General features: G+C 36.2%; 1 protein-coding gene across 12 annotated transcripts; it reads left to right on the top strand.

Moving 5' to 3' along the window:
- The first annotated feature begins 1 nt into the window (after position 1).
- On the top strand, positions 2-15,943 carry LOC129574756 (perilipin-4). Of its 12 annotated transcripts, none has more exons than XM_055457190.1 (16): positions 420-625; positions 1,809-1,964; positions 8,157-8,318; positions 8,533-8,757; positions 9,021-9,371; positions 9,664-10,113; positions 10,298-10,656; positions 10,690-10,945; positions 11,221-11,604; positions 11,907-12,164; positions 12,277-12,396; positions 12,517-12,561; positions 13,906-14,088; positions 14,357-14,580; positions 14,785-14,883; positions 14,988-15,943. In XM_055457190.1, the coding sequence occupies exons 2-16, from the start codon at positions 1,946-1,948 to the stop codon at positions 15,078-15,080; spliced, it is 3,228 nt and encodes a 1,075-aa protein (XP_055313165.1). In that variant the 5' UTR covers positions 420-625; positions 1,809-1,945; the 3' UTR covers positions 15,081-15,943. The 12 variants fall into 12 exon arrangements, with proteins under 12 accessions (XP_055313162.1, XP_055313168.1, XP_055313158.1 ...); XM_055457189.1 differs by lacking the exon at positions 420-625 and adding exons at positions 649-959; positions 1,304-1,451 and having other exon boundaries at positions 10,298-10,945; XM_055457187.1 differs by having other exon boundaries at positions 2-959; positions 10,298-10,945.
- The last annotated feature ends 161 nt before the right edge of the window (positions 15,944-16,104 follow it).

Genomic DNA, 16,104 nt, shown 5'->3' on the forward strand with positions numbered 1-16,104 from the left:
TGCGTTTCAACCGCATCGCGCGCGAATGTTCAACTGAACAACGCTCGCGCGCTCGCCACTACCGATTTAATACTTTGGATACACGTTCCGTGAAACGGCGACGACACACCACGGAAAAGTATTAGCAACAACCGCACGGCAAGAATAGAAACAGAAGAAAACAGCGCGTTTCACACACAAGCACATGGAATGCCGATACACATTTCAACGACAACGACGACGACAACAACAACAACAACAGCAACGGCAGAACGGCGGCAGCAGCAGTAGCAGCAAGTCCATTGAAATATAGCAAGAGAGAGAGAGAGAGAGAGAGAGAGAGAGAGAGAGAGAAAAAAAGAGAAGAACGAAGTAAAATAACATACCAAAGTGTAGAAACAAACCGTACAAAAGTATTACATACAAGTGTGTGTTAAACATACTGTGGTGTGGTACACCAGTAATCGCGCGACGTGAGAGAGAAGATCCCGTTCTCCTATATTCAAATCAAACGGATTGTTTTCATTCTGTGTTAAAGCTGTTAGTTTAACGAGTGCGAACGTCGAATAATAACCAAAATCACAGAGAGACAGATATTTGTTGTGTTTTTTTTTTCATTGTTGTTATTCTGGTGAGCTAGAGTGCGGTGAGGCAAACCGAATATATTTCAGTTCAGTTGTTTTTGTCGATTTTTCCGTCGTTTTTTTTTCTTCTTTCGACTACTTCTACCCTTTTACTTGCGTTCTTTCTCTTCACTTTTGACAAAACAGACAAAAATCTTCTTGTACTTTCGTTTCGATTAACGATTTTGCAATAAATCAAATGACAGATTTTTCTTTCTTTCCCCTCTCCTCTCGCTCTGTCGCCCGAGTCGCGCAAATATTTTCTCGAAACATATCGAAAAGCTTAAGCTCTTTCAAAGATGTAAAAAAAACACGGACTCAAAACCAACGAACAAGACAAAAAAAATCCTTATCGACGTAAGTGACGAAAGAAAAGCCACCGAAATCGCAAATTCAAATAAAATTATCTTCATCAATTCTTTTTGTGCATCGATTTGACTCGATCTCATTTTCGAGATTCAATCTTGAAGAATGCAACGAACAGAAATGATGGAAAAAAATTGTTGTAGATATTGTCGTCGACTAGAAAAAAAAAACAAATCAGCCCAAAATGAAGTGATATTGATTTGGCTTTTGATTTTGCTCCTTTTTTCTGCGTCGTCTTCATAAAAACCGAAAATTAATTTGATTACCAGTCAGTAGAAACACACGATAGAACAAAAATATGATAAAGAATTTCTCAATCGTTAAATCGATCACAGATTGAACACTGCGACTCACAGACACCGAGCATCAATATCGTTCGGGTGGCCGGAACGTGAAACAAGAATAGAGAATAGAAGTAAAAAATGAGGAGAATAAGAAGAGAAAAAAAAACACGACAAAGAAAAAGTATTCAAAAATAACATCGTGAGTCAAATAGGTGCTCTTATGTTGCGAAGTGAATCGATGTGAACGCGGAACGACGCAATCGTTTGAAAAATCGTTATTCTTTTTATTCATTATTGTTGTTCATTGCAAAAGCATTCCGGTCGTTTTTGAGCAGCACTCACACATATTTAAAAATCCGCAACAACAATACGGGAGAAAAAAAGAAGAAGAAGAATGAAAATTATAATTGCTCGTATTTATTACTTGTCGCTGCAGATTTAGTTTTTATTGCATTCAGAACGGAAAAAAAACAAATACAATTTTTGTCTTTAATTCAGTAGTGTTTATTGGTTCTATTTGTTCTACTTTTTTTGTTGTGTGTTAAACACTTTTCAGAGAATCGAATCAAATCGTCAACACACACACACACACACACACAACACTTGGAAATCAATTGGAACAAAAGCGTTTTTTTTCTGTTTCCCGTCATTGTAATTGGATATACCCATTAGAAACAACACTTGCCGACCAAAATGTTCAGCTCATTTACAGGTAAGGTTGATTTTCGTCAATAAAGAGTACCCACAACCCACTATTACCATCGCCAACATTACCGCCACCATCGTGAGTGAGTGAGTGAGAGCTCAGTTGTTCTGTTCTACGAATAATTTGACTTGATTCAATCGATGTAATTGAATTTGACTCTATTACTCATTTTTTTCCTTCCTAAGTTTTTTTTCCTCTTATTATTTTGACTTTTTACGTCGTGCGTACCTGAATGTATATAATTTGCTCGGTTTCTCTCGTGCGCGGAACAGAGAAGAAACGAAACAAATGCGAAAAGAATGAGAAACGGTCACGGTTTTGCTTGTTTTTTTCTTTTATTTTCAATTTACATTTGGTGTTTTGTTTTGGCTTTGAATGGTGGGAAAAAGGGCAACCAGAACATGAATTTTAGATAAGCGTTCGGTGTGCAGTTACTGTTGTTGGTTTCATATTTTTTGTTTTTTTTTTTAGTTCTACTGTTTTTGTAAAAAGTAGGAAACGAGTGTGTTCATTTTTAGCACTACATGGAATGTTGGCTACTGTAGTTGTTCTTTTTTTTTGTTCCGAGAAAATTTTAAGACTTTTTAGGCCATTTTTTTTGGACCGTAAACTAATTCACTTTAATATCTATATTTTTTATTTCAAATACAGCAATTACGCCAAATTGCAAAAATGAAATAATATCATGTTCATGTAATTCAATTTTGAGATAACTCGAAAAAAAATATTTGACACTTTTTTCGTTGCCAATGTGAAATAATGTACAATGATCATTCACATTGAACGTACATTAAAACAATAATTGAAGAATACAATATCATCATATAAATTTATTTGATTATTTTTGACAATATTAGAATGATTTGCATACAAAAAGTATACTACGATTAAAACTATATTCCATGTAGTGCTTACGATACTAATTTGATGAGAAACATCAAATTTTTTTAAACCCGTTAAATTTACAAGCTTTAAGAACGCAGAGCGGAGCGAAGCGATGATCTGCGGTCTTGTTTTTTTCTGTTGCCAATTCTTCATTAAAAAAAACGCTAGGCCGTAAACAAAATACCGAACACTGTACATTTATAACCGATTAAGATTGTAAGTGCGTAGCGGAATGAACCACGGTACCAAACGGTGCCTATATATGCATGCTGATGTGTGCCCTTGTATGTACAAAATATAAAAGTAGAAGAAAAACACAACAATCATAATAATTATAATCGAATGTATATTTCCAAGCGTATAACCAACACATGCATATTGACCATGACCTTAAACATGTAGACCAGCACTTGTGAAACTAATCAATATGGTATATCAACTGTGTTGTTCATGGTATTTCGGTGTCGCTCTCTCCGATAGTAAAGTTCTCAGTCAGGAGGGGGGCAGAAATGGATTGGATGGTTGGTATTTATCTCCAATTCTCCATCTTTTTCGTGGCCACCCGAGAGAGAGAGAACAGACAATTGGCCACGTTGTCCTATTGAATATTTTATCAATGGCACATCATCATCTGCATCGGATTGTTTTTCTTCGTCGATTTTATTGAATTTCAATAATAACCCACCGACACACGCTCGCTTGCTCGCAGCCTTTTAATTTTCCACTTCGATCGGACCGATAGAATGATTGATTCAAGGCAGATGTAGAGATATCCCATCGGCAACAGTAATAAAATAATGAAATCACACGAAACGCAAACCGACAACAACAACAAGTGTATATTGCGCTCATGATTATAGACACACACACACACACACTACACGTCATTCTGACACTCGCCCAATGCGTGATGTCACTTTTCAATGTGCGCTTCTCGAACGGCGGCGCTCTCAAACCTCCTCATCGCATCTCTTGTTTCGCATTCTTTTTTCTTTCATTTCGTTGGCTATTTATTTCGGTGCTATTTTTACATTTTTATCCGTAAACAATCCTCGTTGCGAAATGCAAACTCTAATCCACTTGAAGCGAAATTTTTCGGTCGGATTTTCTATTGTTGTTGTTTTCGTTGAAGCAAGAGAGAGCGATGGCCCGTACATAAAAAACATATACACATAATTTCTTCCTAACATTCTAACCGAACCAATTTCGAATTTGTTGCTGTATTGTTTTTTGGTGAGCCAATCATTCAAAAAAATTAACCAAAGAAACTGGATTCACAGCGTTCATCTATTGAAACGTTATTTTTTGCGTCGCATTTGCACACTGAATTGAATGATACAACCGAACAGCGCGTTGATATGATGACGTCATGCACCTTGTCTTTGAATCGACGTCGCATTTTGTTTCGCCTGCTTTGAGACTCGTCCGAAAACAACGGAAAAAAAAATAAAAAAAATAAAATAATTTATTCGAAAATTCCGCGGCGAGCGATGCAGATGAACACACAATTTCGTGTGTATGTTCTATGTGGCATCGGCGATCAAGATATCATTTGGTATTGAGCATATCTCACTTACTCTAATTTATGGGTCAATTTTAATTGACCTTTTGACTCTGTGATGTCTGTGTCGCATTACGCTCTCGCTCTCGTAACGAGCCGAACGAGAGTAAATTCAAGCATTGAATGTTGTCGAAAGAACGCACGACGAAGGTAACGTCTAATCAAAACTATCTTTCGATGTGCGGGCAAGCACAAATGACGGAATATTCTTGATCATCGCCGCATTTTTAGCATTACATGAAATGTAGAGCTACTAATCTGCTTTTTGTTTTTTCCTAGATACTTTTTGAGTGTTGAAACAAATTATGGTGAATTTGAATTTTATGCTCATATTTTTTATTTAATTTAAAACAGGTGAACTAACGACAAATAAGTGCACAACATCTCAAAGCGCCAACCAAATTTTTATTATCAAATGTTTTTTAAAAATTACATTAATTTTTCGTACAGTATTTTCTGGGTCTTGAACAGAATTAAAGTGACTTTCGATTCCATGCTCATATTATTTATTTAATTTAAACCAAAGGCAGTATATTTCGAAAAAGGAATAAAATCAAGATTTTGTGATTGATTTTGAAAATAAATATATTACTTCAAAGTTACTTTGATGAAATACACTTCATGTAGTGCGCCAAAAAATAGTTTGTTGTGAAACAACAAAATAGATTAAATAACTAAGAACTCAAGAACGCAGAGCGGAGCGAAGCGTTTTTTCTTCTGCTGTTCGTTCATTTGTTCGTGATTTGCATTTGCATGATTTGAGACGAACCGAAAAAAAACCATTTTATCTGTATTTTTTATGACCTTTATCTGCTGTATGATTTGTGAACTTGTGACCGAAGAAGAAGTGACTTGAGCGCATCGCTCATTCAATCTCCCCTGTCTACATCATATTTGAACCATTGCGACAAACAAACTCCCTCAGAATTTTTTAGTTTTGAAGTGCAACATAAAGTTTTTTTTCATATGGAGTTGTTGTTGTAAACTCTAAATAAAAAAATATTTCATGTTGCACTTTGAAACTAAAATATCACGGCCGTATTCAGCCATACGCTTGGGTGCTCAGCTCACCCAAAAATTATTTGAGCTCACCTAAAAATGCTCGACTCCCAAAATTATTTTAGCTATAGTTTTCGCTGTAATTAAGAATCCTCTGAACAATTTTGCTCGCTCCGCTCGCAACTAATTTTTTTTCATTTGAACATTACACAAATTATATTTTTATTACACTTAACCAACATAACTGAAGCCAAATATGATGATTAAAGTGTTGTTGGTTTTGTATTGCCTTAACCCGTACGTAAAATGAAAATCAGTACAGGTTAAGGCAAGTTACGTACGGGTTAAGGCAATACAAAACCAACAACATGAGTTACGAGTACGGCGATACAAATGACAACAGAGAATGATGATTAAAGTAAAAACATTTTGACCACATCAATGCAAAAGTAATTGGTCAACTATATTGAAAAATGTCCTAATTTCTCTAATTATAGTACGATTTTCTAACTGAATACTGAAAATCTATATTTCTGTAGATACGTAATTTCTAGCGAATCGTTTGAGTTATTTTCCTATTGATAATAACTAATTTACAATGGCTGTGGTGTGTATTGGTTTTTCAAGAAATTTCTGCATCAAATTGACAACATCAACACAGTGTAAACCGTTGTCTTAAATTGATATGTTAGTTCTGACGTGGCATATTATAAAGTTCAAGCAATACAATACCAATAACAATTTCAAATTATTACAGACACTAAATTGAATCTGATGGGATTAAGAATCTTGACGATTCGCTAGAAATTACAAATCACGTGTTTCACCGTGATATAGTGTGAATCTGTGAATGAAGCGTTTTTGGAATAAAAGGAATAAAATTCCAAAGGGCTGGGATCTCTATAAAATCACATTTTATACATTATTTGATTATTTGTGGCTTTTACTCTAGACAGAATCGATTTTCAAAATTAATGACATTTTCATAATCATCAAATTTTGCTGCGCTCACCGAGAAATTCTCTCCGCTCATCCAAGAAATTTGTGCTGGCTACGGCCGTGTAAAATATTCTGAGGGAATTTGTTTGTCGCAACGGTTCAATTGTCATTCCGTTTTTTCCCTCTATTCCCCACCCAAAAATCTACAAATTTCATGTAAACAGATAAGAAGCGCCTTTTTTCGACTTCATTTTGTTACGAGAGAAAAGAAGTGCTTTTTCTCGCATTCTTTGTCACAAAATTTAAATCAAATGAATATTTCTGTCTTCGGTGTGATTGATTGAACAATGTAAACAGTCTGTGTGATTGTTTCAACTTGTGCATGTGCTTGAAAGGGAGAACCTATTCTCTTATCTTTTTTTTTGTTTTTTCTGTAACTAAATTTTAAATACAAATGTCTCTGATTTGTCTGGCGTCGGTTTTTTTTTCACACATAAACATACCTTCATTCCAGTTTGAAATGAATTGCGACACTTTACAACTTAATCCATTCTGATCTATCGTCATCGTAGAAATAAGAAGCAGAAAAAATGCATCGATTAGACAAACAACTAACAAACAACTTTTTTCTCTCATCTACTTTTTTGCTTGACTTAATGGAAAATCGATGTTCATTACGAACGACGAAAAAAAAAACTTACTAAATCGCTTCACCTTTAGATGTTTGTGAGTATTGAACGGAAAGAAGAAAAGAAAATATATGAGAAGGCAAACATTTTACAAGCGTTTTTCCATTTTTATTAGACCACAAAATTTTATGCATACAAATAGTAAGCACCCTTTTCTGTTGCACACGAGACCCATCAAACATTTGCAACAACAACAACCACCAAAAAAAAGAACTATGCACAACTGCATTTTCAGTAGCTAGTTAAATTTAAATATAGAGTCCGTTTTTGTGTTCTTTTCTTTCATTCACTGTATTTACTGCTCCGGTCGTAATGTTTGGACGTCTTGATGTGAAATATTAAGCGTCACATTGGTTTACCTCGAACGTTTCTCCATTGGGAAACGAAAAAAAAGAACAAAAACGGCGACGACGGTGTAAAAAAGAAACAGTAGAAAATATACTGAGAGTAGTAGAAAATACGGAAATTTGTGTCATTTTTTCCAAAGTACCCATAGAGACCATTGGAGAATTGTGTATTCACATGTCTTAACGTCCAATTCAAATGTTTATTCGAATGTTTCACATCAAGCACTGATCCCAAAACGTGTCTAGACTATACCACACTTGATTTGCCATATTTTGCACCCTAAAAACCATCCTTTCCTCATCCCAGTAGTCCATGAATAAGATCTTATATCATTCTTGTTTGTAAATACACTTGTCTGAGTGACAAGAGCAAAGAAGAAAACGAAAGGTAGATGTATGCATGTGCATTTGAAAATGGTTTGTCGTTAAATTTTCAGCTCGAATCGTGTTTCTAACACAAAACGTTTTATACGTCAGCATGGCATGAAACAAAAATGGGAATGCATTGATTTTTCTGGTATGTTCTGTGGTCGACGTTAAGTACTTCAACGAAAAAAAAAGAATTATTCATGTATTTATCGCTTGCTATGATGTTAAGGCCCCTGTCCTTCACCGTGGAACACTTTATGATGTGTGTGTGTGAGTTTTCCACTTAAATAATTGATGATGAATCGACCGACTTCACACACCATTTCGATGGATAGCAACCACCCCCCAAAAACACACACAAAAACACACTTGAATCGGGCATTTTGTAATCAATTATGTTTCTTTGTAGCGTCGCTTCGAAATTTCGGTGAACGAACGGTCAATCTGTTTCGTCGCAAGAAAAATACCGCCGAACAAAATGCCCAAGATTTTGCCGATCAAACTGAAGATGCGGCTGTCAGTTTGAAAAATGACTTGAAAAATGATGCCAATGAAATTGGAGAAAATACAGGTTACTATTATTAATTACTCTGTCTTGCGCCTATTGTCTCTCTCTATCATCACAACAATTAATGATTTTCAAAAGAAAGCAGCTTAGTCGACAAACGCAAAATTTCTGAAGAAAAAAAAAACCGAACATTGTTGTTGTTAAAATTGAGTATTTGTTTGTCCCCATGCGAATTGGTCGTTATTGAATGAATTATCTGTGTGTTTTCGATCATTAGACAAACTATTGAAGAAGGGTGAAACGGCATGGAAATCCACGAAAGATGCCGCTTCGTCGACCATTGGAACGGTTGCCAGTAAAACAGAGAAGGTGACGAATACATTGGCCGAAAAAACAACATCGGCCGTTGGCAGTGTTGCTGAAGCAACAAAAGATACCACCTCGTCGATCATAAAGAATACGGCTGAAAAATCGTCAAACGTTGCCGGCAAAGCTTGGGAAGGTATTCACAGTTGGATCTAACGTTTGTTTGTTTTGAGGATGTCATTTTGCATGGCAAAAGATCATTTGAATGGTGCTTCATTTTTGGATTCTTCAATACACAATTTTGAATGTTCAACTTATGATAAAATTTCTCGTCGCCGCATATTTTCATGTGTGAACACCATGGCGCCATTCCGAATGTCTTTTGCCTGATTGCAAAATTATATCCGCAAAATGAACGAATTAATGGATTCTTCAACGTTTGAATAAACAATTATATAGGCACGAAGAACTTAGCCTCATGCGTCAGTGACAAAGCGGCCAAAACCACCGATACCATTGTGGATGGAACGAAGAGCACTTTGAACACTACCGTTGACACCACTAGCAAAGTGGCACAAAATGTTTGGGATGGAACCAAAACGACCGCCTCATCAGTTGCCGAAGGAACGAAACAGGCCGCTTCGAATGTTGCGGAGGGAACGAAAAACGCCGCCTCAACCGTCACTGAAGGAACAAAGAACGTAGCCACCGGTGCTTATGAAGGAACTAAGCATGCCGTTGGTAGTGTTGCTGAGGGAACGAAGAACATTGCCGCTGCTGGTGCTGAAAAAACCGGACAAGCATGGGAAGGTATTGAGCGTCACTAAATGCCAAATTTTACCCAATATTTTGGTTGTTTTCAACAATTCCTCTCTCGAATGCGTGGCTTTCGTCGTGTTAATCAAAAATCTTCTTCTCTCAAATCGATATTTTCTTTCGAATTTTCATTTTTTTTCCGCTTCAAAAGAGACTTCATAGAAAGCTTATGTAGCTTCCTTCTAACCTCGCGATATTTGAGCAGAGATTTGAAATAACCAAAAATATTGTACAAAAATTGTCATCGCGACTTGAAAACTAACGTCGATTTTGGAATCAATTGTAGGCACTAAGAACGTTGCCTCGAACATTGGAGGAAAAGCATATCAAACCGGTGAAGTAATTGTTGAGGGAACAAAAGGTGCAGTGAACACAACCATTGAGACAACTGGAAAGGTGGCTCACAGCGCTTATGATCAAACCGGCAAGGCAATCCACACCGTTAGCGATAAAACATCGGAAGTTGCACACAATGTTTGGGATGGAACTAAAAATACGGCCTCATCACTTGCCGAAGGCACAAAAAATGCAGCATCCTCTGTGGCTGAGGGAACGAAAAACGCTGCTACGACTGTGGCTGAAGGAACGGTAAATGCAGCCACATACGTTGCCGAAGGAACGAAGAACGTAGCCACCGGTGCTTATGAAGGAACTAAGAATGCCGTTGGTAGTGTTGCCGAGGGAACGAAGAACATTGCCGCTGCTGGTGCTGAAAAAACTGAACAAGCATGGGAAGGTAGTACATTGAATGGGAATTGGACATTCGTTCTGAATTTGGATTCAAAAATCGCGATTTTTTTTTAAATGCACTAAAATAATCATAAGGGGATAGAGCAAATTATGGAATACCAAATATCAGAATGAACGGATCAATTGAATTTGTGGCATTGAATTTGATTAAAACCATCATTTCGATTTAGGAACCAAGAATATCGCCTCAAATATCGGACACAAAGCATACGAAACATCAGGAGCAATTGTTGATGGAACGAAGAGCGCCGTTAACACAACCGTTGATACGACCAGCAAATTGGCCCATGGTGCATACGATCAAACTGGCAAAGCCATTCACACCGTTGGTGATAAGACATCGGAAGTTGCACACAATGTTTGGGATGGAACTAAAAATGTTACATCAAACATTTATGATGGAACTAAAAATGCTGCGTCCAACGTTGCCGAAGGCACAAAGAACGTAGCCACGGGTGCTTTTGAAGGAACTAAACATGCTGTTGGAAGTGTCGCTGAAGGAACCAAGAATGTGGCATCCAACGTTTTTGAGGGAACTAAAAATGCCGCTTCAAACGTTGCCGAAGGAACGAAAAACGCTGCCTCAACGGTGGCTGAAGGAACAGTAAATGCAGCCACATATGTAGCTGCTGGAACGAAGAACGTAGCCACAGGTGCTTATGAAGGAACTAAACATGCTGTTGGAAGTGTCGCTGAAGGAACCAAGAATGTGGCATCCAACGTTTTTGAGGGAACGAAAATTGCCGCCTCAAGTGTGGCTGATGGAACAAAAAATGTTGTTGCTGCCGGTACTGAAAAGACCGGACAGGCATGGGAAGGTAGTATCACGCTCATTGGTTCGATTCTTTCAATGAATTCATTCAAATTCGGTTTGTTCGACGAATTTTTCGGCATTTTTTCTGAATTTGGAGTTACAAAGTAAAATTTGATCAGAACATTAGAAACTTTTCCAAAAGATTTTAAACATTTTCCGATCTGAAAATCAAAACCTAATGAAACGCCCGAATGAAATTACTGAAAACGAACCACGAGCACCGGAAATCGAACAAATTGGATAGAAAGAAAAACGGTTGAAAAATAACAAAATTCGTAGGTACCAAGGACTTTGCCTCATCGATCGGTGACAAAGCAGCCAAAACCACTGGAGCAATCGTTGATGGCACAAAAAGCGCTGTAGGCACAACCATTGAGACCACTGGAAATGTTGCTCATAGCGCCTTTGATCAAACCGGCAAAGCCGTTCACGTCGTTGGCGATAAGACATCGGAAGTTGCGCACAATGTTTGGGATGGAACTAAAAATACGGCCTCATCAATTGCTCAAGGCACAAAGAACACAGCAGTAAATGTTGTTGAAGGAACGGCAAATGCAGCTGCTTATGTGACCGAAGGAACAAAAACTACCGCCTCAAATGTCTACGAAGGAACGAAAAATGTTGTTTCTGCCGGTACTGAAAAAACGGGGCAAGCATGGGAAGGTTAGCGATATTTTGTAATTGGATAACTCTCAATAATTTGACTGATGTAGTCGTTTGGTGTTTTTTTTTGAAAACATTGGACGCTTTTGAACAATCACTGTAGAATATACTTGGTTTGATTGTTGCAGAAGAAATTTTCTTCTTCGCTTTTTTACACTCTTCTTCTATGAGATCACTTCTCCGCTCAAAAGTATCGCTTCGAGTTGAACAAAAGCGTCCATATTTCAAATACCAAAACCCAAATCAGTTGAAATTATTTTGAGTTGAAACGAAAGAAAAAAAAACTCGTCACATTCTTCTAGACACCAAGGGATTTGCCGCATCGATTGCTTCGTCGGGCGCAGAAACCACGGGCAATTTGTTCCGTAAATTCAAAGATACCACAACATCGGCATTCGAAAGCACAAAATCGAAAACGGATCAAGTGGCCGACTCAGTGTCTGACAAAGCACAAGGTGCATGGGAAGACACAAAGAATGTCACAAAAGAAGTTGGCTCGAAAACCAAACAGAAGACAAATGAAACATTGAAAAGTGCCGAACAATCGGCTCATTTCTTAGGTAAACGATCAATAAAAACGTGTGAAAATTACACAGCACGGAATTGCAATTTTACTACATGTACTTTTTTTTTCTTCTTCAAAATACAAACAAACAACAACAAAATATAAAGCTAAAGAAACGGCGGCACTTGGAAAAGAGTGTGAAGATAGTGTTGAAGACGCAATTGATACGATCGGCGATAAAAGTGAATCTGCCTGGAACCGAACAAAATTAGCAGCTTATGATGCTGGTGAGCCATGAGTTGTGTCATTTATCAAGATTTGTCATTGAAAAAAATCAAAATTTTAATCCTTTTAATTCTTCGCGCAAACAAAAATTACCACGGCCACATAAAAAAAAAACTTAACAGCGGAAACAACTGGTGATGCAATCAATTCGGGAGTGACATCAGCAGGTGATGCTACTTCAAAGGCGCTTTTCAAACGATTCGAATAGAATTTAACATTTGATATCGTCATTTTCTATTATATATATTCTCTGTCTCCCCATTTTTTTTTAATGTGTAAAAAACAAAAATCTTTGTTGATTGAAAAAAAATATGAAGCAACTGTTAAATCTAACACCCATTGTGCGGAATTGTTTTTAAGAGCGTCCAGGCGTTTTTTTTCAAATTTCTACTAATATTTGTAATGTAATGAACCGAATAATCATTAAATATATATTTATATATCTGATCATTGTGATCGACAAAGAAAAGTGAGACGAATTTCATTACTGGGCAAAACCAAAAAAAAAAATGGCAGAACGATTCGAATTCAAAGCATTTTTTCGGTCTAGTTGTTTTTTTTTTCAATCCTGTATTCGTTGTCGCGAATTGAAAATCTATGCGGCATTGGTTTGAAATTGTTTTGCCACTTGATTTTGAAGTAATGATATTAGATAAAATCATCTTCCCCTCCATCACGATGTGCAGTTGTTAAAAATTCCTGTGTCGTCCAAAAAATCATTCCAAAAATTGGCCGTTTTTAGATATGTAAGTGGACAACAAACAATAAAAAGTATTGCTGTTTTCTTGGCTCAACACGTTCACCCCACCCTTTGAAAATCGCTTGAAAACACACACACACACACACACAAAAATAACGACTATCTCTCGGTTTTGATAATCTGCTTTGGCCGCAAAATCACACACATCTTTGGGAATTTTCTGTTTCGTATTCATTTCTATGGCATTTCGAACAACATCATCTTGTGTCAAAGCATCGAAATGTCAATGCTTATTCTACATGGAAATCTTAACTAACTGGGCGTTTTTTTCGAATTTACCACTAATTGTTGACGACTAATATTGATATACAATTTTATCGATCTTGTGAATTCTGTTCTGATTTTCAAGGGCTTTGTTTGATGTTGCAAATCTTTCTCCAAAATTTTGCTTGTCTCCATTTTTGACTGTTTTTTTTTCTCAGGAACATCTTGAACTTGTCATCGCAATTATATCATACATCTTTTTCATGGCATGATCTATTTTAAATATATATATATATACAATGCGCTAGTTCACTCTGTTCTGAATTTGGGTCGCACCTAATAATACAATCATTTTTATTGTGACAAACCAAATCTTAGTAGTATCCACATAATGCATGCTCAATTCATAATAAGTATTAATTTTTTTTATTTCTACATCGCAATTTTGTTGTGTTAGTGTGTTCGTTATTAATAGATTGAATAATTTGTTATATGAATTTAAAATGTACCCGATTTGTGGGCTGTTTTTGTTTGTTTGTTTGCTTAGCTGCCTTGAAAAATATTGGCGAAAAAACGAGCAACCTCTTTGAACGTAAAAAGAAGGAAGTTGGAGACTTAGCTACCGAAAAAGCTTCAGAAGCTCAAGCCTATGCTGAAGAACAAGCCAAGAAAGCAGGAGAAGCTATTGATGAAACGAAAAATGAAGCAAGCGGCATTTTGAGCGGGGCATGTAAGTTGGATTTGAGCAATAAAATGCTATTCAAAACTATCAATTTTTTCAAAATCTCAGAAATTCTTTTTCGATATGAAATGGAACAATGGTAGTCTGAAACGCATATTATATATCGCGCATAGTGGCATTATATTGGAAGTATGCGTTTTAGGTACATTAGCAAACACACAGAAATGTTTATAAAGAAGAGAAATATTCTTCTCGTCGTTATTTTTTTTTTTTTAAATACTTTGAATTAATTTGAAACAAATCGCAATTTTTCCAGCTGATGATGTGAACGCATCAATCAGCAATGGTGCCGATGCGCTTGACAAGACCAAACAGGATTTAAATGCCTTGGCAGGCGATGCATCGTCGTTGGCTGAACGAGCTAAAGCAACTGGTGGCACTCTCTTTGATCATGCAAAGGGTGCTGCCACTGAAGCTATTGCTGCAGGTAGCAAAGCCGCTGAAAGCATCGTCGATGAGAAATTGAAACAAGCCGAAAATGTAACTCAATTGATTTATTATGCACATTTTTCATTCGCAAAAGATGGTAGAACCATACATTTTATGTGGCTCAAAACTTTATTTTTGCCATCGTTTTTTTTTTTAAGTTTTATACATTTTCATTTACAATTTTCGTTAGAATTCTTAATGGAAATTTGATTTTTCTTATTAACTTTTCTTATTGGTTCAATTCCATTGAAATAGACCTTTGACTCTGGATTGAAATCTATGAGCGGTGTTGTTGACCAGAAAGTCAAGGATGCTAATGCCTATGCTGATGCAACTCGCGAAGATCTTGAAAAGGTATATCATTCGAATCAAATTGCCAACTCATAGAAGTGATTTCATTGAAATCAATTGAGAAGTCGTTATCTAATAAATTTCATGATGATTCTTTTCAATTGCAGAAAATTCATGATGCCACCATCAACGCTCAGAACAATGCTGGCGTTGAAGCCGCCAATTTATTGGGCAAGCTCAATCTGACCCGACCAACTTAAGATGGATTGACGTCAAATGGCGGATGGTGTTTTTATCAACACATCTAGATGCATCTAATCAAGCTAGTATTTAAGAGGGAAAAAAATGAAAAGAAAAAGAAACGTTGATGCATTTATCGTTGAATGTTTAATGTGCTTTATGTTATTTGAATAATATGCATCACCAAATTTAAAGTAAAAAATAAAGATCCACGCAAAACACAAAGATTCAAAAGAAGACTGTGACTGAGTAGACTAATGGTACGATTTTAATACGGAAAGTCTACAGCTTTCAGTGCAGAGTCACGTCCTTCTTTAGAATGCAACTAAATTAACAAGATATATTTTCACATCAGTAACCTTTATCGAGAAATCCATAGCCAAAATTTTGTTTTCACAAAATGAACGAAAACAACAACAACAACAACAAATTCGTGTTCAGTGCAGTTCAATTTCACGAAAATTTTCAAATCAATTGAATCTATTATTATTATTATTTGTTACTAGCACATAAATATTTTATGGAAATAATCGAAAAAAAATGTTATCAGGAGTTGTTTGAATTTTATCGAAACTGGTCTAAAATGAATTATTAAACGATATAGCATTACAATTGCCTTTCTTCAAACGAAAAATCTATATACTACTATTGTATGTTAGACGTGGAAAAAACAGGTCGTATTAAAAGGAAAATGATAGAAACCATTTTATATGAAATCCTTTTCAGTAGCAACATCAGTTCACGGCTGCTTCTTTCTTCAGCTAAATTGGATGGCGAGAACTTGCAAATTACTACATATTTTTTACAAATACAACAAATATGCTTACAAAATTGTTCCTTTTTCAGGGAGAAAATAAAAAAAAATGAAAGAAGTGATAACAAACTATTGTGTTTTTGTCAATTTTTCTTTGTGTTTTCACTATATAGGTGGTATTATAACTCGTAAAGGCGTTCACAAACCTTATACAAATCGGAAATGTTAAACAAATGAGAATGGGAGTACAGCATGCATGTAAGTATTTTACAATCCGCTAGACAACACAT

The sequence above is a fragment of the Sitodiplosis mosellana genome, unplaced genomic scaffold (assembly GCF_009176505.1).
Source record: "Sitodiplosis mosellana isolate CC-2019 unplaced genomic scaffold, AAFC_SMos_1.0 Smas_scaffold_6165, whole genome shotgun sequence".
Taxonomy (NCBI): Eukaryota; Metazoa; Arthropoda; class Insecta; order Diptera; family Cecidomyiidae; genus Sitodiplosis; species Sitodiplosis mosellana.

Excerpts from the sequence above, each read along its gene's own strand:
- LOC129574756 (XM_055457187.1), top strand. Across the intron at positions 10,946-11,220 it reads GACCGGACAGGCATGGGAAG|GTACCAAGGACTTTGCCTCA; the intron begins GTAGTATCACGC and ends CAAAATTCGTAG. Across the intron at positions 11,605-11,906 it reads AACGGGGCAAGCATGGGAAG|ACACCAAGGGATTTGCCGCA; the intron begins GTTAGCGATATT and ends ACATTCTTCTAG.